Source organism: Peromyscus eremicus, chromosome 15 (assembly GCF_949786415.1).
Source record: "Peromyscus eremicus chromosome 15, PerEre_H2_v1, whole genome shotgun sequence".
Taxonomy (NCBI): domain Eukaryota; kingdom Metazoa; phylum Chordata; class Mammalia; order Rodentia; family Cricetidae; genus Peromyscus; species Peromyscus eremicus.
In genome coordinates, this window is record NC_081431.1 from 13,188,172 (window position 1) to 13,212,769 (window position 24,598).

Consider the following 24,598-nt stretch of genomic DNA (forward strand, 5'->3'; position numbering starts at 1 on the left):
ACTAGACGGTGGGTGTGGCACTCGGCAGAGCTAAGCAGTGGGGTTCCGGTACCCAGGCAACGGCTGTTTGTTCACTCACCTCCAGGTTTCAAGCTGCCCTGTCAACTCCACCAAGTCATCGTTGCCCGGTTTGCAGACGACGAACTCACCATCGATTTTAACAATTTTGTTCGGTGTTTGGTTCGGCTGGAAACACTATTCAGTACGTGGCTCTTTCTGTTCCCATCACTCAGAGTTAAGGCCTATTTGTCTTTCCCCAGGGGTAAAGTCACTGGATGTGTCTATGAGTTGGGAATGAATTTCCCTTTTGTTAAACTGGGGAAGTGGGAAGGAGTAGTAACCTGTGTCATCCAACAAAAATCAGCTGCCAAACTGGACAACGCTGCAATCTGCCTTTCCACGCCCTCATTGTTCACCCCCTGTCCTCCCTCCACAGAGATATTCAAGCAGCTGGATCCTGAGAACACGGGGACGATAGAACTCAACCTTATTTCTGTAAGTCAGCAGCTCACACCAACCCTGGCTCCTGGGAAAGCTGGTGGAAGATGGGTCAGACAGGCTGTGTTGGGGGTGATCTGAACAAGCTGTTCCTAGGGTGACTTGAACAGGCTATTCTGAGGGTGATCTGAACGAGCTGTTCCTAGGGTGACTTGAACAGGCTATTCTGGGGGTGATCTGAACAAGCTGTTCCTAGGGTGACTTGAACAGGCTATTTTGGGGGTGACCTGAACAGGCTGTTCCTAGGGTGACATTCTTTTGGAAATTTTGCTTTTGAGTTTTTTTTTTTTCTGGTCTATTGGGGATTAGCCTGTAAATGGTTGTAAAGTCCCATGATGCACTTTGATTTTTCTATTTCTGAACTACTTGCTGACTCTCCTGCCTAGGAGAAAACACCTGGCTCTCTCATCCCATGAGCTGACTAGAACATGAGCACCAGGTTAAACTAAGATGACTGGGTATACCAGATGGCTGAGGAAAGAACTGATCAGCACTTGAGAGAATGTGCTTGTAGAATGAAACACTTGGGTGAAATTCAGGTTGGGTTCTGGGAAGACTTGCCATTTTAGGGCATAATATCTACTCAAAGTATTTTTTGAGACAAATACTTCTATTATCTCTCCTCTTTAACATGAAACTAACAACAATACATACATTTATCATATGTCATAATAGGCTTATATGTCTAGATCTCATCTGAGATCAATCTAAGTCTGCTATTTTCAACCTGTGGATCCGCAACCTCTTGGGATCAATTGACCCTTTCATAGGGGTCTCTTAAAACCATCAGAAAACACAGATATTTACATTATGATTCATAACAGTAGCAAAATTAGTATTATAAAGTAGCAAGGTTTATAGTTGGGGGTCACCACAACATGGGGTTCTATATTAAAGGGTTGCAGCATTAGGAAGGTTGATAACCACTGATCTAAGTCAATGTGGCAGGCAACTTCACCAAAAACAAAGCATAGGACATCCTCTTGTCACCCTGCTAACAGAAGACTCACACTCACAGAAGCAACTGGGTGAGTAGAGAGCCTGCTGAGTGTTCACAAGGCCCTAGGTTTGAGTCCCAGCATGGCAGAAAAGAATAAAAACAGCAGAGAATCCAGGACCACATGAGTCCAGAAGGCCACAGAAGGATGTATTACTGGGTGGGAATGGTCATCATCGATACTTCCTCAGGTCACACAGAGGAACAGAATGGCAGGAAGACAGGGCTTAGGGTCCAACAACTTTTTTTTATTGAATTTTGAACTCTGGTTTAAACCAACACTCAAACAGCCGTTCACTGCTCTGCAGTGCATTGTAAAGTACCTGTATCCAAGTGGAAACCTTTTACCTAGCTACAAATGACCAGTTGCTTAAAGCTCTCTCTCTCTCTCTCTCTCTCTCTCTCTCTCTCTATATATATATATATATATATATATATATATATATACACATATACACATTTCCAAAAGAATGTCACCCTAGGAACAGCCTGTTCAGGTCACCTCCAAAATAGCCTGTTCTCTCTCTCTCTCTCTATATATATATATATAGAGAGAGAGAGATGTATGTACGTATGTGTATGTATATGTATATGTGTGTACGTATGTGTGTATGTATATGTATATGTATATGTGTGTACGTATATGTGTATGTATATGTATATATATGTTAGATGTTAGACGTTATATTACCTAGGAAACACCCTTAGCCTGAGCCTGCAATTTAAAGGCAAGTCAATACAACTGGAACGTCAAACATGCAATGCTAGGTTCTAGAAACTAGCCTATTTCTCATTCCTGCTGGATAGCCAACTCTGGCTCCCCAACCCCACTCCCTGCTCACACTCTGACCAGTCCCTTCCTGTTTCCTAAGGAATACCTTTTATTCACCCTCCATTTAGCTTACCCTCCACAGGTTCCTAAAGATCCCCTAGGAGGCGTTGCCAAGGATTAGCCCTGTCTAGAAAGTCTCCCCTTAATTATGCTGTGGTTTTCATGATTTTCAACTTCAGTTGTGGGTTACATCACCCTGGAGGGCTTCCACACAGTCCTGATGACTTGGTGTATTCCACACCGATCTAGGGTCTGAGAGTTCCTGTTGCTCCAATTTAGAACCCAAGCTGAAGCCAGTGGTTTCTGGATGTCCACAACTCAAAACTTTTTTTAAAATTTTTTTTTGAGACAGGATCTCAAACAATTCCTGGCTGGCCTGAAATTCTCTATGTAGACCAGGCTAGCCTCAAATTCACAGCAATCTGCCTGCCTCTGACTCCCTAGTACTGGAACTCAAGGTATACACCACCACCATACCAGCCCTGAAACAAACCTCTGATGTGATGTGTTGAGGCAAAAGTGTGAAAATGCTAGTTCATACATTATTTATATTCAGTACTAATGCAACCACCAGTTTAATCATCAAACTGCTAAACTAGTCTCCAGAAGTTAGGTAGAATGAACTGCTAGGGCACTAAGATGTCAATCTTAGTCCTTGGTAAGCTTTCAGGTTCAACCATCTTCCAGCATAACCCAAAGCCACCTATAAAGCCTTTCATTTTAACAATGGTCCCTGAATAACTGGTTCTTTTCTTCACACAGTGGCTGAGTTTTTCAGTACTCTGAAGTTACATGCCTGAAGACTTCTAATGGAAGAAAACAGCCAATGCCTAAACTTCCAAACACTTTTGTCTCTGGACCTCGACCTTATGGGAACATTTACTTAAATGGATGATTAACCTGAAGAATATAACCGTCTGAGATAGATGAATTGTCACTTATCAGAGTAAAAGTTTTGCAAATAGATAAACCAAATGCAAATGAATTGCATAACCCTTGATAAGCTTGAAGAAAGCTTCATGTCTGTAAATAGTATATACTTTTTACTTCTACACCTTTTCCTGTTCACAGCAATATTAAATCAGGAAGGAATGCAGAGAGGCATTAAACAGCTAGGCAAACAGTAAATCAGTCTCAGAGGCCACAAGGCCTTGATGGGAATATTTAAAGAAATTTTTTTAAGTTTTAAAATGCAGTGGTGGCATCTGCCACAGCAGCCCAGGGACTGACACTTACCCTGAGCAAATTGGTAAATATAACAATGCATCCTGAAGTAGTTTGATGGAGATATCTAAAGAATCCAGGAGCCAGCAGTGGTGGTACCCCTGCAAATAGGAGTCTGCGATAGAGGTCAACCAGGGCTACCTAGCAAGACGCTGTCTCAAAAATGAAATCAGAAAAAAAAAAATCATGGTTGCATTATTTGGTTCTAACAAAAGATGGTTTTTATACACTGTCATGAACAGTAAAGTCCTTCTTAAACTCAAGTCCTTGACCATAGTTGGCCTTACACATTTAAGACTTACAAATAGTTAGTGGTGACAGCATCCTACCCTGAGCAACTGTAGCAGTCCATCAGAGCCAGGTGTCCAGTTTGCAAGAAGATCATGATAAAGGATAAGCAACCTGATGGATGCCTCAAATGTTTCTGTACTTTACCTAACCCCAGGGATTGTGCCTAGAGCTGGGGTGGAGAGCTCAGAAGGTCTTCTTAAAACAAACAGGCTGGCTTCTTGATCTTGGGGAAATGCTAGCAACATTGTAAGCATATTGCCTTATCTCCTTACAAATGTACTGTTAATAAAGAGTTGCCAGTGCAGTCACATCACACCTTGTTTTTGTTCCTAGAGTGTGGCCCCCATGGGAGGGTTTATGAGCACACAGTATTACAGCTGGGTTCTACTTAGACAGGTCTGCTGCTCTGAAAACTCATCCATTGAGAAGACATCTTACCTACAATTAAACTATGGAGCTATATGATGTTTTAAAACTCTAGTTCAGAAGTTCTGGGCATTCGACCAGAAAGGGCAGTCCTAATTTCACCTGTTTGTTGGTCTCTATCATTGCTGGCTCCACCACTTAGGCCAGCAAGAGAGCTGAGAAAACCCCATATTAATTCACGAATCTAGGGTTATGACTGTCACTGGTGATCCTTGAAGAATAATAAAATGGGGAAAATGACTGTAGTACGGCAAGCCCATAGGGTTGAGGAAGTTGGCTCAGACCAGTTGCCAAGGCATGCACATAATGTACTCCTTATGAGCCAACCTGGAGTCTGCCTGAGGGCCTAGCAACAGTAGCTGTCAGAGTTCCTAGTCGCTGTTAGAGTTCCTGATCCATGTCAGAGTTCCTGATCATGCCCAGTCAGTGAGGGACGACCACACAGACTGGTGCTGGAAGGAGGGTACATAAGGCCTTCCCTGTTATTGAATAAATGAGTACCTTATTTGCCTTCAACAGACTCCTGGTGTCTGTGCCACTGATGCTGCGCCTTCTCACCCCCTCCCTGGAGGGAACCATTAGAATCCAAGCAACAGATGACCTGATGGAAAATGCTACTTACTCTTTCATGGAAAGAGGTCTTTTGTTGTTGTTGTTGTTGTTTTCCCCTAGGGGCAGGGGATATATAACAGAGCTTCATATAGTCCAGACAGACCTGCAACTATGGCCTTGAACTCCTGATCCTCCTGCCTCCACACCCACAGTGGGAATTTCAGCCCCATGTAAGTAGTAGATGGATTTCTCAAATGCAGCTAGAGTGGGCTGGGAAGGCTAAGAGGTTGGAGTATAAATATGGAGCAAACTTGGGTCACTGGTATGAGCTTCCTCTGTTCAGGACTGGGGGTTTCAGGATAGAGAGGAGTGGATTGTCTCAGGACTATCGGTGACAAGGTAGTGTCGATGAGGGACTGAAGATGGGGTAGGGTTGAGGAAGGTGATAAAATGTTTGAAATATGAGGCTAGGAGACCCAGCTGGGAGGGGAGGGAGTGAGGGCAGGGATCCTGCCTTAATAAGCTGAGAGAGGAGGAGGGTCTCAGGTGAGGTGCAGAATGGGGCAGGAGAGCTGGCCACTCCCAAATGGCAGAGGCTATTTTAGACATCACTGGCTGGTACCACATAGCCAGGCCCTCCTGCTGCATTTTAATCTCAAGGGCTGACCCTGCTGACAACTGTGCTCTTTATTGCAATGGGGGGGGGGGGCAGAGACCAGGTTCAGTTCCCAGAACCCCATGGCAGCTCACAACCTCCTGTAACTCCAGGGCATCTGATGCCCTCTTCTGACCTCCACGGGCATTGCACACATATAGTGCACTAGCACACAAGCAGGCAAAACAACCAAACACATACAATGTAAGTCTAAAATAAAAAACTGGGCGATGCCTGTGTTACAGGGAGGAAATAAACTCCCAAGCTTTTTGATCCCATGGGAACTGTCCTAACCAACATCTCACCACCACTCCCCTAAACCTCTGCCCTGAATTGCAAGCCCAGACCTATCTTGTCCCTTCTGTGGACTAGGCATACATCTCTTCAGTTGTTCTTCTCACAGCTCCTCGGTGACACATCCTACTCACACACCTGCCCTCCCCTGACCTGTCCTTCCCCCAGGGCCAGCGTTCTAAGCTGTCCCTCCTACATCCACTTCTTTTTGCCCAAATCACATCTCCACCTGGTACCATCTAGTTAATTAACAGCCAGTTACCCCCTCGTGCCAACTCCCAGGAACACCTTCCTGCCCTCCAGCCCACCCCCAACCAGCCTTTGCTGCCTTTAATTCCATTACTACTTCCTCTGACCTGAGCCCACATTCTCCTAGCTTCCTTCTGTCCAGTCCTTTTGTCAGCTGGGACTCCAGTCACATGACACCACCTCCAACCAAGGCTTCACCGCCTATTACATCAGAGCAAAGCTGACATTTTCTTCTTTAGCATGGCCCACTGCCCGGTGCCTCCTTCACCTTTCCTTTGCAAAAACCTATAAATTCTGCTGTTAGAATGACTTCAGCAGCAACAAAGAGAACTGAAAAGCAGTCCATGTTAAACATTAAGCTGTTTGATAAATTATGAGAGTTTTATATAGCCGTTGAATCTTAACAATGGCAAGCAACAGAATACAGAATTGCTTACAGCATGCTCCCAATTATGCCGTAAAAATCCAGACAAGACTGTTGGAGGCCATTTAGGTTTCCTAGTGGCTTTACCCAGCAGGTCTGCATAAAAAGGATGACTGGACCACAGGCCTGAGTACCAGGTGTCTGAGATGGTCTACACTGGACTGTGCTGGGGGAAGGTCTTTTGCACCACCCCTTGGCCTTCCTTTAAATCTCCTAGGGGAGCAACAGACAGGGCCTGATGGGTTAGGATCCAGGCCCTCCCGAGGCTATCCTGTATTTTTTGTTTCTCTCCCCTCTATACTTCTATCTAATATTTCCTGCTGCCCCTACTCAAGAGTACCCTGGGGGAAAAGTGTGGGGTGGGATGCCCCCCACCAAGACTACAAAAAAATATGCCTAACAGTGTCTCTACAATGTCCACTGCCTAACTCTAAACAAGAATTCCTAGAAAGAAGCTGGGTCTTCAGAGACTGTAGAAGTGCAGAGATATGGAAAGATAGTAATGTTACAGGCCCAGGGCTTAATCACCATATCTTGGGCTAGTTTTAGGCCCTTGAATAGCCATCCCTTGCCTGCCTCTATGTCAGACCAACATCTGGTGACTAATAGATAAAAACCAGAGTCTATGAATCTAAACTCTAAGACTGTCATCAGATACATCTGAGACCTATAGGAGATTCTCCATCTTGCTGCCTCTCTGATGCACCCACCAATCCCTTTTTAAGGCTTGATTTATGACTTTCTTTGCTTTACTTCTATAAAGCTTCACGAAACCACTTCCACGTAGACACATGGAAGCTGGAGTAACCTGGCTCCATGTTTCCTAGGCCTTGGTCATTGAAATTGGCTCCATAATAAACTATCTCTTATTCCCTTGAAAGCTGTGGTTTTTTGAGTCAATAACCTTTTTCTATACTTTCAAGTATTAACCCCAAGAAGCTTTGATACTTTAATAGTAAACCAACAACTACAAAGGGAATTCTTAGGATAAAGCAGCGGAAAGGCACCTGTGGTGGGCCTGGCCAAGCAAGGTGTGCTGCTGAGAGATCACAGCATGCAACAGATCTAATGTAACGGGTTGATTGGGGGATGGAGGGACAGTCTGGGAGCGGGGACATGAGAGAAAGATAGAGAGACAGAGAGAACAAGACTCGAAGACAGAGGCAAGGAACAAGACAGAGAAGACCATCTGGGGTGGCCTGTTGCTAGGCAACTCTACACAACTGGTAGCAGATGTGGAAATGTGGTGTACCTGGTGGTGGTGCCCAATTTACAACAAGAATAAGAACAAATGGTAGGATTATGGAATATGCAACAGACCTTCTTGGCTCCCTCTCCTAATTTCCACATCTTCTATTTTCATAGACTCACTTAAGTCTTTAGCTTACTCTACAGCACTTTCCTCGGTTCCTCTCAACAACTCCTTAGGTTTCACGACATGGATTAGGAGAACAAGTCTCATGGAGATCAACTGCTTGGCAAGGTCACACAATTAATTCCTGCAGTGCAACAGTCTAGTTCTAGAATTCAAGTCCTATTTGTTTCCTACTGTAACATCTCATACAAATCCAGTGGCTTCACAAAAATACCCATTATTCCACACTTGTACAGACTGGGATCCAGCAAATATTTAAGTGCAGCCCACCTCCAGCTGTGGAATCATCTCCAGACAGATCAACTTGCCTGGTGGGGTGCTCTCAGGTCCATATGGCTTCAAACCTGAGGTCTTGTCTCCTCGCAAGTTTTCAGTCCAGAGTTTTCTTAGTTTCTACACTTTCTAGTTCATGATCCTTCATCTTCAAAAATACCCCAAGTCTGGCTGACCACCCCTTCTGTCTCAGGCTCCTGCCTCCCCTTCTGCTTTTCAAGGGCTCATGTGATTACACTCGGCCCACCTGGATAATCCAAGTTGATCTCCCTATTGTGTTAGCTGATTAAGGAATTTAATCGCAAGTCCTAAGATCTGCACCAGACTCACTAACTGGGGAAGGGAGGCCCACTGGGTTTAGAATTTTGCCTTTTATGTATAATCTCCATATTTAATCCATGTTGTCATGCTTTGTTATCTGAAAGGTTATGTTCAGTTTTTCATCTACTTTCCTTGTTAGAATTCAGCTTTACAAACGTCTAGAGAAAGTAACCACTGCTTTTGCATTTATATCTTCTATTAAATTATAGTTCCACTAAGCAAAATGGGTTCTAAAACAACTCATTAACTTGTTTGGCAGTAAAGTTAAAATTTAAAAATCAATGTATATAACTTTATGAAGAATGTGAAAAAGAAATGAGAGCATTGAAATAGCCCAGCAGAGGTTTAAAGTCTGCTACCATGACCTCCAAGATCTTTTTTAAAATTATAAAATTAGGGGCTGGAGAGATGGCTCAGTGGTTAAGAGCACTTACTGCTCTATCAGAAGACCAGAGTTCAGATCCCATCCCCAACATCAGGTAGCTCACAAACCATTTAAACTCCAGCTTCAAGGGATCTAACACCCTGCCCCAGCCTCCATGGATGAAACACACACACACACACACACACACACACACACACACACACACACACACCCCTTACCCTTTCCCTCTCTCTTTAAAAAAAAGTAAGATATTCTAGCCATCCAGACTCGTGAACTGCAGGGCTCAGTTTTTGGAATTAAGAACTGCTTCTCAATCACACAGCTGTAAGGAGGTATTAGCACAGTTCATTATTTCTCAGCTGTGCATGAGATAGTCCTGTGGCTTATGACCTATAACCAAAGATGTTTATGACATAAAAAAGAAAACTGGTAAGTGACTTAGAGACTTAGAGACATAAAGTTTAATTTTATTACAATCATTTTTAAAATCAGCTATGATCTTGACAAATATGGATAAGTCTATAACAAATCTCTAATTTCCAAGATACAAAAAGACAATAAATACAGATTCAAATTCAACCTAAAAACAAGATTCTAAATCTAACCTAGATTAGGTAGTGTAATGTAGTTTAAGTATTTCAAATATATGCATAATTCTTAAAATGCTCCAGAAGTCATACCATAGTTATTGCTCAGTGACAAGCAGCTAACAGTTCTTCACTGACAACACACAGGTGTGCAGCACTGGGGCTCCCAAGGCCTGCCGGGCTGGGGACAGTCAGAGAGGGTGCCAGGTGACACTGGGCCTTTCTGGCAGGAGACCCTAAGCGGGACAAGAAGCTGATTTCCCACAGCCCGATAAATGGTCCCGTTTCTTGGAAGCAACAGCAGCCTATCTATACGCTGCCAGGAACACTCTGCCCAGCACGGCCGTGCTGACTCAGCATCTCAAGTCCCACTGCTCACATCCTCTGCTAATGACTTCTTCAATCCTTCATTTTCTTCCAGGACACATTCTTCATTGCTCTCAAGCTACATTGTCACTAAAGTCAGTCTTTTGAAACTTTTTCCAGAGCAATCATAGTATTTCTTCTAGCTTATTAATTCTTCAGTAACTCGTTTCAGGCCAAGCTCCTTTGTCTTGGTTTAATTCTTGGGTATAGCTGCAAGAGAGTTTTAAAAAAACATTTACATGTGCCATATGTATGGAAGTTCTGTAGTATTTCAATAATGCAGGAAGGAATGTGATACAGGAAACTGACTCAGAAAAGCACTGAGCTGTGGAAGCATGCTGGCCGCCTGAGTACACAAGAGCTCACACTTAGCACTGGTCACACTGGCTACTCGCTGAAAGCCCTTTGGAGGTCACAAGGGTCCATCAGCTGGAACAATACCACAGAGCAAAGACATGTAAAGGCCAGGCATTAACTCAACTACACAGCAGCCTGGGAAGCCAGACTGCTGACGGCCGCTTGTCTGCAGCTGTGTGCTCCACAGTTTGGAATGCCCACTGTGACGGGACAAAAAGTCTAAAAAAGGAGAGAAGAGTCTCCCGAGGTAGCCCAGGCTAGCCTCACAATCCTCTTGCCTCAGCCTCCTAAGTGCTAGGATCACAGATGTAAACTACACTTCTTCAACCTTATTTTCAGGGACATGACAGTCTGGGTGGGACCTGAGCCTAAACTTAGGGAAGACAGGTGAAATGCTTTGGAATTCTTCTGACTTGTGCTTTCCATAACAAGGGTGAGGAGAAGCTATGTGAGGGTTGCCAAGGTCCGTCTAGAAGGGCAGAGCAGGTCACACTAGAATTCAACCAGCCAACTACACAAACCCTCCCCCTTCTTTCTCCTAGGGACAGGAAACAGAATGGTGGTGTGGTTATTTAAGAGTTAGTTTCAGTTGAGAAGATATTCACCAATGCACTTTCCAGATTCATGGCTGAGCCTGTCTTTAAAAAAAAAATCAGTATTATGCAATTTCCTTTATTTTTTTTTACACTAAAAGATACTAAAACATGGTATGAAGAAATAAAATATTCTACAGAAGAAATTGCCAGAGAACCAAGAGTATCTAAGTTTAGGACTAAAATTACAACCTTTATCCCAGTCTGTTAATTTCAGAACCTTCTGAAAGTTCAAGTCTCTGAGCAACTGCTTCCCCTCGAGAATAATCCTCCCATCTCATTAACCAGGGCATTTCGTTACTAGGGAATTAAACTCATTCAATGAGTTCTGTTGTACAACATGGGAATTATAGTTAAAATCATGCATATTAATTGAAAACTGGTTAACAGATTTTATTTTCATCACAAAATAAAAAGTTAGCTATGTAAGGTTTGATGTTAGTGAGCCTGACTTACCATTTATAAATATAATCCTGTTATTTAAAGTTGGGTTAGGGGCTGGGGACATAGGCACTGGCAAGATGGTTCAGCAGGTAAGGACAACACTGGCTGCCAAGCTGCATGACCCAAGTTCAATCTCTGAACTCCCAAATTGTCTTCTGACCTCCACACACTTACTGTGGCACATGCATAAACACACACGCACACACATAAAGTAAATGTTTTTAAAACTCCTTAAAAGTCATGTTATGGACTGCAAATATGCACAACTAGTTATCAATTTACAATAGATGAGTTAGGTCGGTGAGACGTATCTATAAACCTAGCACTTAGAAGGCAGGAAGATTGAGAGTTTGGAGCCAGCCTCAGCTACATAGCAAAACCGTCTCATCCCCTCCCCCACAAAAACGGGGGCGGGGGAGGGGGGACTAAGCATGTCGGAACAACTGTAATCCCAGCACTTGAGAGACTAAGGCATGATGGAGAGATGGCTCAGCAGTTGATTTCACAATAAATGTTGCTCTCTGGAAAGCAACAGTTAAGGTATAGGAAATGACTTAAAATGGACACTTGACAGGCAATCACAGGAAAGGGAGAGTCACTGTCACAATACCAGGTCCCAGGGCCAAAGCCACTTGAAACACTCAAGCAGAGGAACCTTAGCAGGCAGGTGTGATGCTGGAGAAGTCTCCCCAGGCTTCTACCTGGTATCTATGTGAGAGACCCTGTCTGTCTGATGCTGGATGAAAACCTACCAGTGCTTCACATGGACTCCCTGCACTGTCTGCACACAAAGCTCAGGGGGCAGGCTTTTCTAGTCTTTTCTACCACCTGCTTATCCAGAACAGAAATGTTCCAATTGGATCAGCAGGGCTGTGGAACCCAGTGCCCGTGACCTACATGACACATGTATCCATGACTTCCACCCTTCCTTCCCTTGAGCCTCTTTCTACTCCTTACCAACAGCAGACCTGCAAGCAGGTCCCTTCCATCCACCTATACTATTTCTCTCATTCTTTCATACACCCAACACATCTCTGTGTGCGTAAGCCACACAGAAGAATACCCAAGTCCATCAAAGAGCTTGTTTTTGATCTTCCTACTTCCATTCCCCAAGTGCTGGGGATATGGGCATGACCTATGGCACCTGGCTTAAACCTATATAAGAGCCTAATGCAAAAATCTTGAAAACACATTATTCTGGCTTTCAAACCTATTAATATCTCCTAAGTATAATCAGGTGCACTGTAGATATGGCTGTGAATCTAAATTAAAAGCATCAGAATTTAAGCTTCATGTGTCTTTTTAAAAGATGTTAGGTGTACAAGTGTTTTGCCTGAGTGTATGTACGTGTACCATGTGTGTGCAGTGAGCAGGCACTGGATCCCCTAGAAACAGAGTTTATATAGATGGTTGAGAGCTGCCAGGAAGATGCTGGGAACTGACCCTGGGTCCTCTGCAAGAGCAGCAAGTGCTCTTAACTGCTGGGCCACCTCTCCAGCCTCTCCAGCCCAGTATCATGTCTTACTAGCAAAGGGCAGTCAGCTGCACTGGACCTACACAACAGTTCATGCAAAGCCCTGTTTCACATACACGGAATATGTTGGAGCGACTTACTCCTAGCAAGTTGCGTGGAACATATCCTTCCTTGTCATTAAGGCGTGCCCACCACCACTCGATTTCATCCTCATCTTCCCTGTGGATGACAGTCATGCAATCTCCTTCTCTCATGAGCAGCTCATCTTCATTCTGGGGCTCATAGTCCCACAGGGCATAAATGACTCCCTTGTTCATTATGCCCATTTTCTCCTGGACTCCTACAACAGAGACAGAGGAAGAGAACAAACGGGATTACCACTCAGATTACACCACTCATAAGAACTTTAAACTCGATGAAACAATGGAAAAAGGATACTCAGTAGAATGTCAGAACTACTACATCAAGCATTCAATAAATAAATGACCCAGCCTGGGAGAGAAACTAGAAACCCAGCAGTGTTTATACAATACAGAAGGATGCTGTACTACAAGGCCAAAAGCAGCCACTTCCTAGGCATCCTGAAAAGTTTGCATTCCCCAGAGAGGAAGCCTTCTGCTTGCCCAGGAGCTAAAAGAAAACCTGCTTGAATCCAGGACATTAAAAGAGGAAGTGACAGGCTTGTCAGCTTTCAGACTACTTCTAAGTATAGGGACCAGGAAGGAGCTCTGCAACTTCAGTCCTCGCCAGACACACAGAGCAAACAGCAAAACTTTCAAAGAGCGCTCCATCAACTAAGAAAAAGGGCAATATCATGTGTTAGATGCAGAATACAGCAGTGTAGGTAAGACAGAAAAGTCTGTGTATACTTTCTATACATGGGAAATCAGAACTCTGCATGTTGAAATCTACAAACGGGAAAATTCCCAAAAGGCCATTTTCCAACAGTTACTTAATGACTGTGAGTTAGGTCAACTTCCTCATTCTGTGCCCTAGGGTGAAGGGCAGCACAGGACACAGAAAGCAGAGGAAGCAAGTGGGGCATGGCAACAAGGTTTACAGCACGCAGTTAATTTTCATCTGCCTTTATGTCTTAATAATACAGGAAAATATCTGCTTGACTTTTGAACATATTTTTCAGCTCTGAACACCCAACAATTATTTATCAGCCTGTAGCAATTAATGTATCAATTAATAAGCAGTACATATTGTATTTCTTGCTCTGGGCAAAACAAAACAAAAACAAAGAAATGAAATGTTCTTTTCCAAAAGACAATAAGACCTTTTTAAATAACATGAAGACTAGGACAGGACAAAAGCTGGAGGGTCACTTGGTGGGAAATCATTCATGAAGCATGTACAAGGCCCCAGGTCCCACCCCAACATCACAGACATTCTGTACAACAAAATCTCACACAAATCTAACTCCGCCATGTTTTAAAGCTTCACTTTGTTCTTGCTTGGGATGGGAATGGAAAGAAACCCTAGGGACTGTAATATGCTCAAATTAACAATTCAAGTCTTAGTTTTTCAATGACATTTCCATTAAAAATGGGGGGAGGGGAGGCAGGGGTGGCCCTGAAGACATGCTAAGTTAAGAGTACCGGCTGCTCTTCCAGAGGACCTGGGGTTCAATTCCTAGCGCCCACATGGTAGCTCACAAACCTCTCTAACTCCAGTTCCAAGGGATCCAATGCCCTCTTCTGGCCTCCAAGGACATTGCATGAACGTGGTACACAGACATACATGCAGGCAAATCATCCACATGCATAGAATAAAAGAAAATGAAATAGGAAAATAGATCTTACAAAAGATCCACATATCAGAGGTCAGATTCTTCTCCCTCAGACGGGAGTTGTGCCCAGTCCATTATCAGTAGTGAACCTTCATAATGTATCATCACCCCTGAAATCTGTGATATAATTCATCTATCAAAAAAAGTCTAACCAAAAATCCTTCACGTCTTTTTTTAAAAAGTCATTGTCTATCATATGAATTTACATAATGTTAATGCCAAAATACTCTATTGGTCCAAAGTTGAAAACAAACAAAATACAATCGTAAGTCTCAATAATGAATCTAAACAGTTTGAAGGGCTGGGTGTCACTCAATGGTAGAGACCCACTAGCATGTTTAAGACCTTAGGTTCAAAACTAGTGCCACAAAATGAACAGAAAAAAAGGGAGGGAGGGAGGGAGGGAGGACGGATGAACACTTAGGAAGATGGCAGGGATTTTGTGAGCTTAAAGAACTCCCTCTCTTCTCACCTACAACCTGAAATAGGCAAAGACACCCAAGACCTAAGGACCATGGCCAGGCAGAGGAGGCAAAGGCCTGTACCTTTAACCTCTGGAACTTTTCAAACAATTGGTAAGAAGCTTGGGCTTCTTGAGAGCTTGGGCAATATAGCCTCCTGACCACCTCCTGATTTCCTGTCTCTCAAGCCAAAATGAACAGAAAAGTTTATTGTAACTGCTAAGTCCTATAAATTAAAAAAAAATTTAAATCCTACATAAAAGACAATCAACATATATATACCCATCTCAACTTCACTTCCCTTTTTCTCTAAACAGAGAGCTGTGTCTAGGTACAGCCCTAACAGGACATCTTTTGACAGTAATCAAAATCATAAACTCAAAACATGAAATAAAAACAAACTCCAAAACATGTTTGGTTTTTTTTAAATTATTATATGTATAGTATTCTGCCTGCACGTATACCTGCATGCCAGAAGGGGGCACCAAATCTCATTATAGATGGTTGTGAGCCACCATGTGGTTGCTGAGAATTGAACTCAGGACCTCTGGAAGAGCAGCCAGTGCTTTTAACCTCTGAGCCATCTCTCCAGCCCAACATGTTTATTTTTTAAATCTCATTTTACAGCATGCTATAATCCACTAAGTGCTAACACACTAATAGAAGGCCTTTTGAACATATGAAAACTTAAACTAACACCAATAATCAGCTGTAGTTGAAGACGTCTCTGACAACAGCTTTTTCTAGGCACATGCACAGAAGCTGTATTGTATCTGTGACCTCGGCTGTCCTATTTTCAGCATCCAGAATTATGGAACAAATAAGATATTTATTGAGCTTTGAGCTGTTCCCCAGAGACAAAGGGTAATGAATACAGCAGCCAACATGTGACAGCACTGGCTATACACCACAGAGGAACTGGGAGCACTGCGTGTGCCTTCCTCCACACATACCACAGAGGAACTGGGAGCACTGCGTGTGCCTTCCTCCACACACACCACAGAGGAACTGGGAGCACTGCGTGTGCCTTCCTCCATACATACCATAGAGGAACTGGGAGCACTGCGTGTGCCTTCCTCCATACGTACCATAGAGGAACTGGGAGCACTGCGTGTAGCCTTCCTCCATCTCCTCACACTTGTCTGCAGCTGTCTGCATGTCACTGTAGGTCATAGCAAACACAGCTGCTCCCGACTCCACCAAGAACTTACACACTTGGACATTGTTACAGGAGGCAGCACAGTGCAATGGGGTCCTGTGAAGCAAAACACAGCGCTGGTTAGACGTGTTTCTCCAACTGAACGGCCTCCACTTGGCAAGTTATCCATGGAGAAAGTTCTTCGGTCTTTTATGTATTAGCCTCACAAATAGCTTTTTAAAACCTGTTCAATTAGACAGATGGCACACCTGTAAAAGAGTGACAGCTACAAAGGACAGTATCTCAGCAATGGAGGACACTGGGGCTAGGAGCTGAGTGCTGGTGAGAAGAATCTGCACAGTGATCTACAAAGATCAGAAGAAAGTGGATTTGGTTCTTGTTTAAATTTTAGGGTTTTGCTTTATGTATATAGATGCTTTGTTTGCATGTATGTATGTGCCTGGTACCCAGAGAGGCCAGAAGAGGATGTCACATGCCCTGAAACTGGAGTTACATAGAGACGGTTGTGAATTACAACGTAGGTGCCAGGAATAGAACCCAGGTTCTGTGGAAGAACAGCCAATGCTCTTAACCACTAAGCCATTTCTCTAGCCCTGAAACTGCTCATTTCTGTCAGAGTAAAAATCTAAGTCTTTAAACTATATGCCTGAATGCCAATATTTATTTCTTTTTACCATCAACTTTCAAGGAATCAAATTACACATATATTTTTAAAACTCAAAGTAAATTTTGACCCCAACTGTCAATTCAATCCTAAGTAGAAAAGTGACTGTAACAAACTGTAGAGATGATTCCTGAAAACAGTCTTAAAACAGTGACTATAACACAAACATACACATGCACACACATGCACACACATAATTCAATCTATTTGAGGCAATGAATTAGCAGGAACTTATTAACATTATAGAAAAAAATCTGTGTCTCCAAACTCAGAAAATTGCCTTAAGACTGTTATGAATCAGGCTCTAAAGTGCATATTTAATTTTTCTTTTCCTCCTTCAGTCAGATTCTCTTGGATAGACGCTTTTCTGCCTGTTCTCTCTCTGTCTCTTCTCTCTCTTTCACTGATTCTACCCCCTTCTAACCACAGAGCTGGGAGACCCCGGTGCCTCACTCATGCAGAGACGTGCTCCACAACTGAGCTACATCTAGTGGTTTGGGTAAAAGGTTTGCTTATTTATTTATTTACAGACAAGATCTCACTATATAGCCCTGGCTGGCTTTGAACTTCGAGATCCACCTGCTTCTGCCTCCTGAGTGCTAGGATTACAGGCCCATGTCACCACCCACAGCTGGATCTAGTTTTTTAAAAAAGAAATTCAGACCCTTCATGCTCCAGAATACTATTATTACTATTTTGGTGAAAATGACTACAGATTTACGTGTGTGCGCACATGTACAGTATATGCTTGAGTGCAAACATCTGTGCATATTTATGGTTTTGTGCACATCTGAGTGCATACCAATGTCAAAAGTAAGTTAGGTATCTTCCTCTATCGATGGAACCTTCCTTCTATTTTAAGACAAGGTTTTCCTCTGAGTCTAGAGTTCACCAACTGGCTATGCTGGCTGGCCAGTGAGCTCATGGGTCTGCCTGTCTCTGCCTGTCTCTGCCTGCCCAGCTCTAGAGTTACAGACCTAGGATTCCAAACTCAGGGCTCACACTTGCAGGGCAGGCACTTTACCTAACATATCATCTCCCTAGCCCCATGTTATACAAATTTGTTTTCCGTGCTAGTTTCTAAGAGTGAAAAATTACATACAATCTAAAGTTTCAAGCAAGGATAATGTGATATAGTAAGAATTTGCTTATGCTAAACCAAAAAAGTATGGATATATACTTATATATACACATAAATATGTATTTATGCACATATATATACATATGCACATCAAAGTGTGCAAAAGAGCTTGAGGGCAAGAGGAGCTGTAAGGAGCACTGCTTATACAAGTGCATACAAGGTTCTGAATTTAATACACAGGGAACCCCACCCCCACACACAAAATGGAAGGAACTATATTAAAAGCTTAATGTTGTCTACTTGTAGATAATGAAGGTACAGGTTGTTTTCCTCTCCTTATTTTCTATTTTGTTTATTTTTCCATAGTGGATATACATTACTCTTACATTTTTTAATGCAATCATAATATTTCTCCAAGTATTATTTGTAACAACAAATATCTAACAAAAAGGAAACAGTCTTCATAGATGATCACAGTCACTTGAAATGACAGGTTAATTCAAATTTATGACTTATACACATGAGCCTCTGATATTGTAACATTAAAAGAAAAAACAAAATTAAAGTACTTAAATATAAGATTAAATTGTAACATTTTCAGTCCTTCATAGAAAAAATTTCATATTCCTCCACAAAAAGAGCTTTGTCTCTCCTATGGTTTGACTCTCTGAAGTATCAAGATAGGTGAGTAGCATGATGGAATCTTGCACTGTCTACCCTGTCCCCTGCAATGTGACTCATTACTCTGTCCAGAGTAGCCACACTGTATATGCAACCTACCTACTGGTCACATGGCAACCACCTGGCCAGTCCCCATACTCCAGTGCTTGTGACCTAGTAAATCATATTTAAACTCAGTGACCTCAAAGCAGAGTAGAGATGCTGGCAATTTTATTGCAGTATACTATCACTACAATTTAAACTCCATTTGCTTCCAGAAACTGAACAAATGGTTACTACCAGAGGACACAGTAACTCCCCAAACAGCACATGGACAGCACATGGAGGACGTATACTGGTGTGTTATGTCTTTGCTTTCCAACAGCACTACAATGATGCTTCTACAACAGCCATCCACAGTTGATGTTTGACTGGAGTTTAAAGCAAAACTTACCATCCATCACTATCTGCCGCATTTACATTCACACCAAACTGGACCAGGAACTTGACGATTTCTGTGTGGCCCGCACACACGGCATTATGAAGAGCTGTGATGCCCTCATCATTTGGTAGGCTTGGGTCATCAACCTGTCACACCAAGAAAAAGGGTGAGAGAGTCACTCCAATTTAATGTCACATCAACGTCATTACTAATTGGCTTCTTAGGATCAAGAACACAGAAACTTTGCTGACATTTTAAAATTCATAATTGAAACAGAGGAGCCAAGGAAACTATGCAGAAAATCCTAGAAACAGGACAGACAGCATAGCCAAAGAACTTACTATCAGAACGCTTTCTTTAAATTCATAGCACCAGAAACAATATCCTTGGACTTAGTTACCCTTGTTCTTCCTTCTAATTCCCACCACAAAACAGTTTTTAAGTAGAAATCCTATTTGCTAGTTAAAGAAGTTCAACTAAAAACATTTTAAAGGGGTTGGACATGGTGGCACATGCCTGTAATTCCAGTACTCGTGAAGTTGAGGTAGGAGGATCATGCATTTGAGGCTTACATCCCAAGACCCTCGCTCTCAAAAAAAAAAAAAAAAAAAATTAATAGATTTCTGAGTAGAGACCACAACTACAACTCAATACTATAGTGTACAAATTCATACAGAGCAATTTTCAGGAGAAATGTTCTCTCTAATAAAAAAGTACGTTAAAATATTTCAAGTGCAAACTGAACTCCTACATTATCAAAACCTTACAGTCACATTCTTAAAATAACACAGCCTGTTTTAGAGCATGTTCAATACTCCTCTCCACAACTCCATAGTCCCAAAAAAGAAAATTTAAAAATAGGATTTCCCTATAGTAGCTTTCTATTTTGAGCTTTAAAATAAGATACAAAGTAGTATTTAAGAAACTTACCTCATAGATAATTCTCTGTACAAGGTCAAATTCTCCCTCCAAAGAGGAATCTAGGAGCAGAGCAAGAGGGTTGAACTTCACCCTCATTCCATGAGCAATCCTCTCGGACCCCGTTTTCCGCAAGTTTGTCCTTTTGCCCTGTAAAGGAAATGTGTGGGAAATCAGAGCAGCAAGAGCAGAGGCAGCACTCCGCTGAATTAGTGAAAAGAACTACTGTGTGGGGATCCATCTGTCTGTCTGATGTCTACCATCCATCCATCCATCCATCCATCCATCCATCCATCCATCATCCATCCATCCATCCATCCATGTATTTGAAGATGCTCTCACCATTTAGCTCAGGCTGGCCTGGAACTTACCATGTGGCCCAGGCTGACTCTGAACCTGCAATCTTCCTGCCTCAGTCTCCCAAGCCCTGGGATCACAGGAGTGTGCCATTAACGCCTGGATGTGGAACTCAGAGTGAACTAAGCATGGTGGCAACTGACTGGCTTTCTGTAGAGGACCACAATCCGACAAGACTGTCTCTAATCGTTTATCTAGTAGTATAATGCAGAGAGCCTAACTCTTAAATAGAGCAATACTCAGAATCATAACAACTCCCATACACAAGTGATTGTTTGCTTAATCCTCATTAAAAACCCAATCACTCTTATTGAACAGAAAGGAAACACACAGTCAGAAAACAGCAGGACCAGAATGTGAACCTAGGTAAGCCCTTCCTCTTCAGTATTTCATACCATAGCCCTTCCTAAGGCACAAGCAAACTATTAGGCTACATAATAAACACAATTAATTATAACTAGACACACTGATGGAGAGGTTTACCTCTTAAGTTACTAAGTCATGTTAGTAAGTCAGGCTTTAAAGGGGCATTTTAAAAATGAGATCTTACATCCTATGAAACAGGATTTTTATACACACACACACACACACACACACAGAGAGAGAGAGAGAGAGAGAGAGAGAGAGAGAGAGAGAGAGAGAGAGAGAGAGACAGAGACAGAGAGAGAGAGAGAGAGAGAGAGAGAGAGAGAGAGAGAGAGAGAGAGAGAGAGACTTCTTAAATTACATTTATTTGGGGCTGGAGATATGGCTCAGCAGTTAAGAGCACTGGCTGCTTTTCCAGAGGACTCAGGTTCAGTTCCTGGCACCTACATGGTGACTCACAACTCTAACTCCAGTTCCAGAGAGATCCGACACCTTCACACAGACATACATTTAGGCAAAACCCCATAAATAATCTAAATTACATTTATGTGTGTGTGTGTGTGTGTGTGTGTGTGTGTGTGTGTGTGTGTGTATGTGTGCATATACTCATGCGTCACAGTGTGAGTGTGGATGTCAGAGGACAACTTAACTTTCAAGAGCTCTCTGTCCAAAATGTGTGTCCCAGAAATAGAACTCAAGTTGTCAGGCTTGGTGGCAAGTGTCTTTGCCCACTGAGCCAACCTACCAGCCCCCATTTTCATTTTTATCTCAGATATGAAGAGCCAGAGTTTTGCAAAAACATTAAGTGACAAATATTATATCTCACAGATGGGAAAGACTAAAGTGTTAGAAAAGTGTGATTAGTCTACGACTGTGCTAACATCAGCCTTTGGAAGCTATAAGTGACCAGCCACCTGCCTCACAAGGCAAGCACCTAGCCACCCACTTTCAAAGAAACATACATAATCACAATATCTGTGAAAGAGCAGTCATTTTCTAGGAAGAAAATAACAATCTTCCAAAGGAAGCACAAAGTGATATAAAAACATGATATCAGATATACAAAACCCATTTAAATAATCATTCGAAAGTGCCATTTGGGTTTTACTGTGTTTTCAATTCACAGCTCAGCATTCTATTTTGTTCCCACTTAAGGAATCAAAAATGACTTCCAACCAAGCAATAGAAAAGTAAACTGCAGGCACTGTGGTATTCTCTCCCACCAACTTTCCAAAATTATGGAGTATCTTAATATATGGAAGAAGTGTAGAAGGCATTCCCAGGCCAGAAACATAGCTTTAGAGGAACTTGATGCTAGAGAAAAAGGAAACCAAGAGACTGCGGTGTTTGCTAGTGATTTCCAAACAACACTGAAGGGAAGGAAGCGGGCCAAAGAGCCGACTCCACTCTGCCCGGCTCTCCCTCCCGCTCCAGCTCTCTGCCCGGCTCTAGCTCCTGCTCCCACTCTGCCCGGCTCTCCCTCCTGCTCCCACTCTGCCCGGCTCTCCCTCCTGCTCCCATTCTCTGCCCGGCTCTCTCTCCTGCTCCCACTCTCTGCCCGGCTCTCCCTCTCTGCCCAGCTCCCCCTCCTGCTCCCGCTCTCTGCCCGGCTCTCTCTCCTGCTCCCGCTCTCTGCCCGGCTCTCCCTCTCTGCCCAGCTCCCCCTCCTGCTCCCGCTCTCTGCCCGGCTCTCCCTCCTGCTCCCTCTCTCCAATCCTTCTAACTTCATCACTGTTTTAAGTTTGAGACTCAACCTAACATTTCACTAAGAATAAGTGTCGGGGGCTGGAGAGGTGGCTCAGCGGTTAAGAGCACTGGCTGCTCCTGCAGAAGATCCCAGTTCGATTCCCAGCACCCACAGGGATCTGTAACTCCAGTTCCAGGGGAACCGGCACTGGACTCCTTGGCATTAGGCAGGCACACAATGCATATTTATATAGGTAGACAAAACACTCCTATACATTAAATGAAAAATAAAAATAAAATCTTAAAGTTTCACTGCTAGAAAAATCAAAGCCTGGAAAGCAGTGACAGAGCCAATGAGAAGTTATACTATCTGCAGATTTCAGAGCTAAGCAAGTGATCAGCATGAAACCAGGTATTCTTTTCTCCAATCCACTGTGGTTTCCCTAGTGTCCCTTCAGCTAGAAAGACAACAAAGGTGGCCTTTACAGGCCTAAGAACAAAAATCTGTTTCCTTTATAAAGAACCTGAGCGTGCATGCACACATGCGCGTGTATGTACACACACACACACACACACACACACACACATCAAAATATAGCAGTGTTTCTCATAATTAATGTCACCGCATCTATAACTCCCACCCTGAGCATGATTTGATGGACAAAAGTCTGTATCTCAGCTACTCCAGAGGCAAAAGGTCTGTCTAGGCTACTGAGACTCTCAAAATATAGAGAATTGAATATATAGCTCAGCATGAATGAGTCTCAATCCTGTCAAAAGCCAAGACTAGATCCACTTCATGCCAAGGGACCATAAGATAAAAAGGCAAACTAGAGAAGAATAAAGCCACCATGATGAGCATTACAAGGGAAGGTCTCCTAAATGAACATGGGACACTACATTACTTACAGGAGGCAAAGACACCTGCCCGGTGATTTCAGGTGGGCGCATGCGTACAGAGTCTTCTTCAGGCCCCTCCGGCTCCCCAGAAGGATATGGAGGGGGAGGGTAGGGTGGGTATTCTTCCAGGTATACTTCCAGTAAATGGGGGGCCTCTGGGTTTGTGTCTTCTGTGTTGTTCTGGAGACCTGGACTGCTGTCTGTGACTCCTTCAGGCACACAGTCAAGGCCTGGAGAAGGAGCTGGCACACCACTGTTCTCTGTGCTGGCACTCCCCGTATCCTCTGGGGACAAGGGTTCAGGAACTACAGAGCCCACTTCTTTCTCTGGCTCCACATGTAAATACGGGTTGGGGATTTCTACTGGGCTGTCCGTGTTGACAGTCACTGAGCTTGGCGATTTCGCTGGGTACGATGGGACTGAGATGGTCTCCATGGCGGCTATGGTGGTCCTCTGATACAAAAGTTTCTGGATATTTGGCCCATTAGGGCCTTCTGGTTCCGTTATGGAGCTACGTTTCTTTAATGGCCTTGGTGCATTAGACAGTTTCTTCCGCAGAGCTTCTAAGTCAGCATCGCTCTGGTTTCGGTAAGGATTAGACAAGAAAGGCAGTAATTTCGTTGGGCTGAGTGGTCGAGGAATCCTTTCATTTTCATGGCTCTCGTGAGCTGAAGAAACAGGCTCTGCCTCAGGTTCTGGACTGCCGGGCTTGCCCTGGTTACAGGAATAAATGTTCTCTGGGTTCTGTTGTGGATTCTGAGCAGCAGCTACCACAGGCTTGCCATACACTGACCAGAGAAGACAGAAAGGAAAAGCCCAGTTAGTGCTAACTCAACAAAACTGGTAAGAAAACAGCTAATGGTAAGTGAAGTCCTATGGCATGGCATCAAGGAAAACTGGTAATCTGTCCACATATCCAGACTAAGTCTAAACACTACTACCCACCTTCCACACTATTCAAATGTAGATCAATGTGAGAAATCATACTTGGCTCACAAAACTGAGAACCACTTATCTTTCCCAAAAACATTCCCCTGAAACAGTCCAATGACACCAAAATGACCTGATTTCCAAATTATTATATTAGCAATATTTACCAAGGATTAATGAAAAGACTACGCTGGTACTTTAATATCTGTTATGGTAGCTTTGAACCACAATTATATGCTTACTTCATAACTAAAAAGGCATATTCAATCAATTAAGTCATGGTCAATTGTATCCTAGCCTCATAATATAACCGAGTCAGAAAAAAAACTCAAACATCCAAACTGCACATGTTTAACACAAACTAATTTTATTATGGTTTCATATTTACTTAGTGGTGGTATCCTTACTAGAACAATTTAAAACACAAAGGAATGTTGCTTTTAAAAATCAAGAGACAATGTAAGTGTCCCACCCTCTGTGTGCCAAGAACAGTCGCATCACTAGTAAAGCTGCGGCCTTCTGTACCTTCCACACCATGTAACACCTGTGACCCTGTCTTCCC

General features: G+C 43.1%; 2 protein-coding genes across 2 annotated transcripts in view; one reads left to right on the top strand and one right to left on the bottom strand.

Moving 5' to 3' along the window:
• Capn2 (calpain 2) overlaps nucleotides 1–4,155 on the top strand; it is a 57,750-nt gene extending 53,595 nt beyond the window's left edge. The window contains exons 19-21 of the mRNA XM_059280382.1: nucleotides 86–202; nucleotides 437–495; nucleotides 3,090–4,155. Of these exons, the coding sequence (XP_059136365.1) occupies nucleotides 86–202; nucleotides 437–495; nucleotides 3,090–3,113 (200 nt within the window). The 3' untranslated portion in view covers nucleotides 3,114–4,155. The remainder of the gene's footprint in view (nucleotides 1–85; nucleotides 203–436; nucleotides 496–3,089) is intronic.
• Nucleotides 4,156–9,242: 5,087 nt separating this feature from the next.
• Tp53bp2 (tumor protein p53 binding protein 2) overlaps nucleotides 9,243–24,598 on the bottom strand; it is a 54,976-nt gene continuing 39,620 nt past the window's right edge. The window contains exons 13-18 of the mRNA XM_059280537.1: nucleotides 23,116–23,894; nucleotides 19,810–19,947; nucleotides 18,892–19,025; nucleotides 15,962–16,128; nucleotides 12,758–12,957; nucleotides 9,243–9,959 (exon numbers count right to left, since the gene is read on the bottom strand). Of these exons, the coding sequence (XP_059136520.1) occupies nucleotides 9,918–9,959; nucleotides 12,758–12,957; nucleotides 15,962–16,128; nucleotides 18,892–19,025; nucleotides 19,810–19,947; nucleotides 23,116–23,894 (1,460 nt within the window). The 3' untranslated portion in view covers nucleotides 9,243–9,917. The remainder of the gene's footprint in view (nucleotides 9,960–12,757; nucleotides 12,958–15,961; nucleotides 16,129–18,891; nucleotides 19,026–19,809; nucleotides 19,948–23,115; nucleotides 23,895–24,598) is intronic.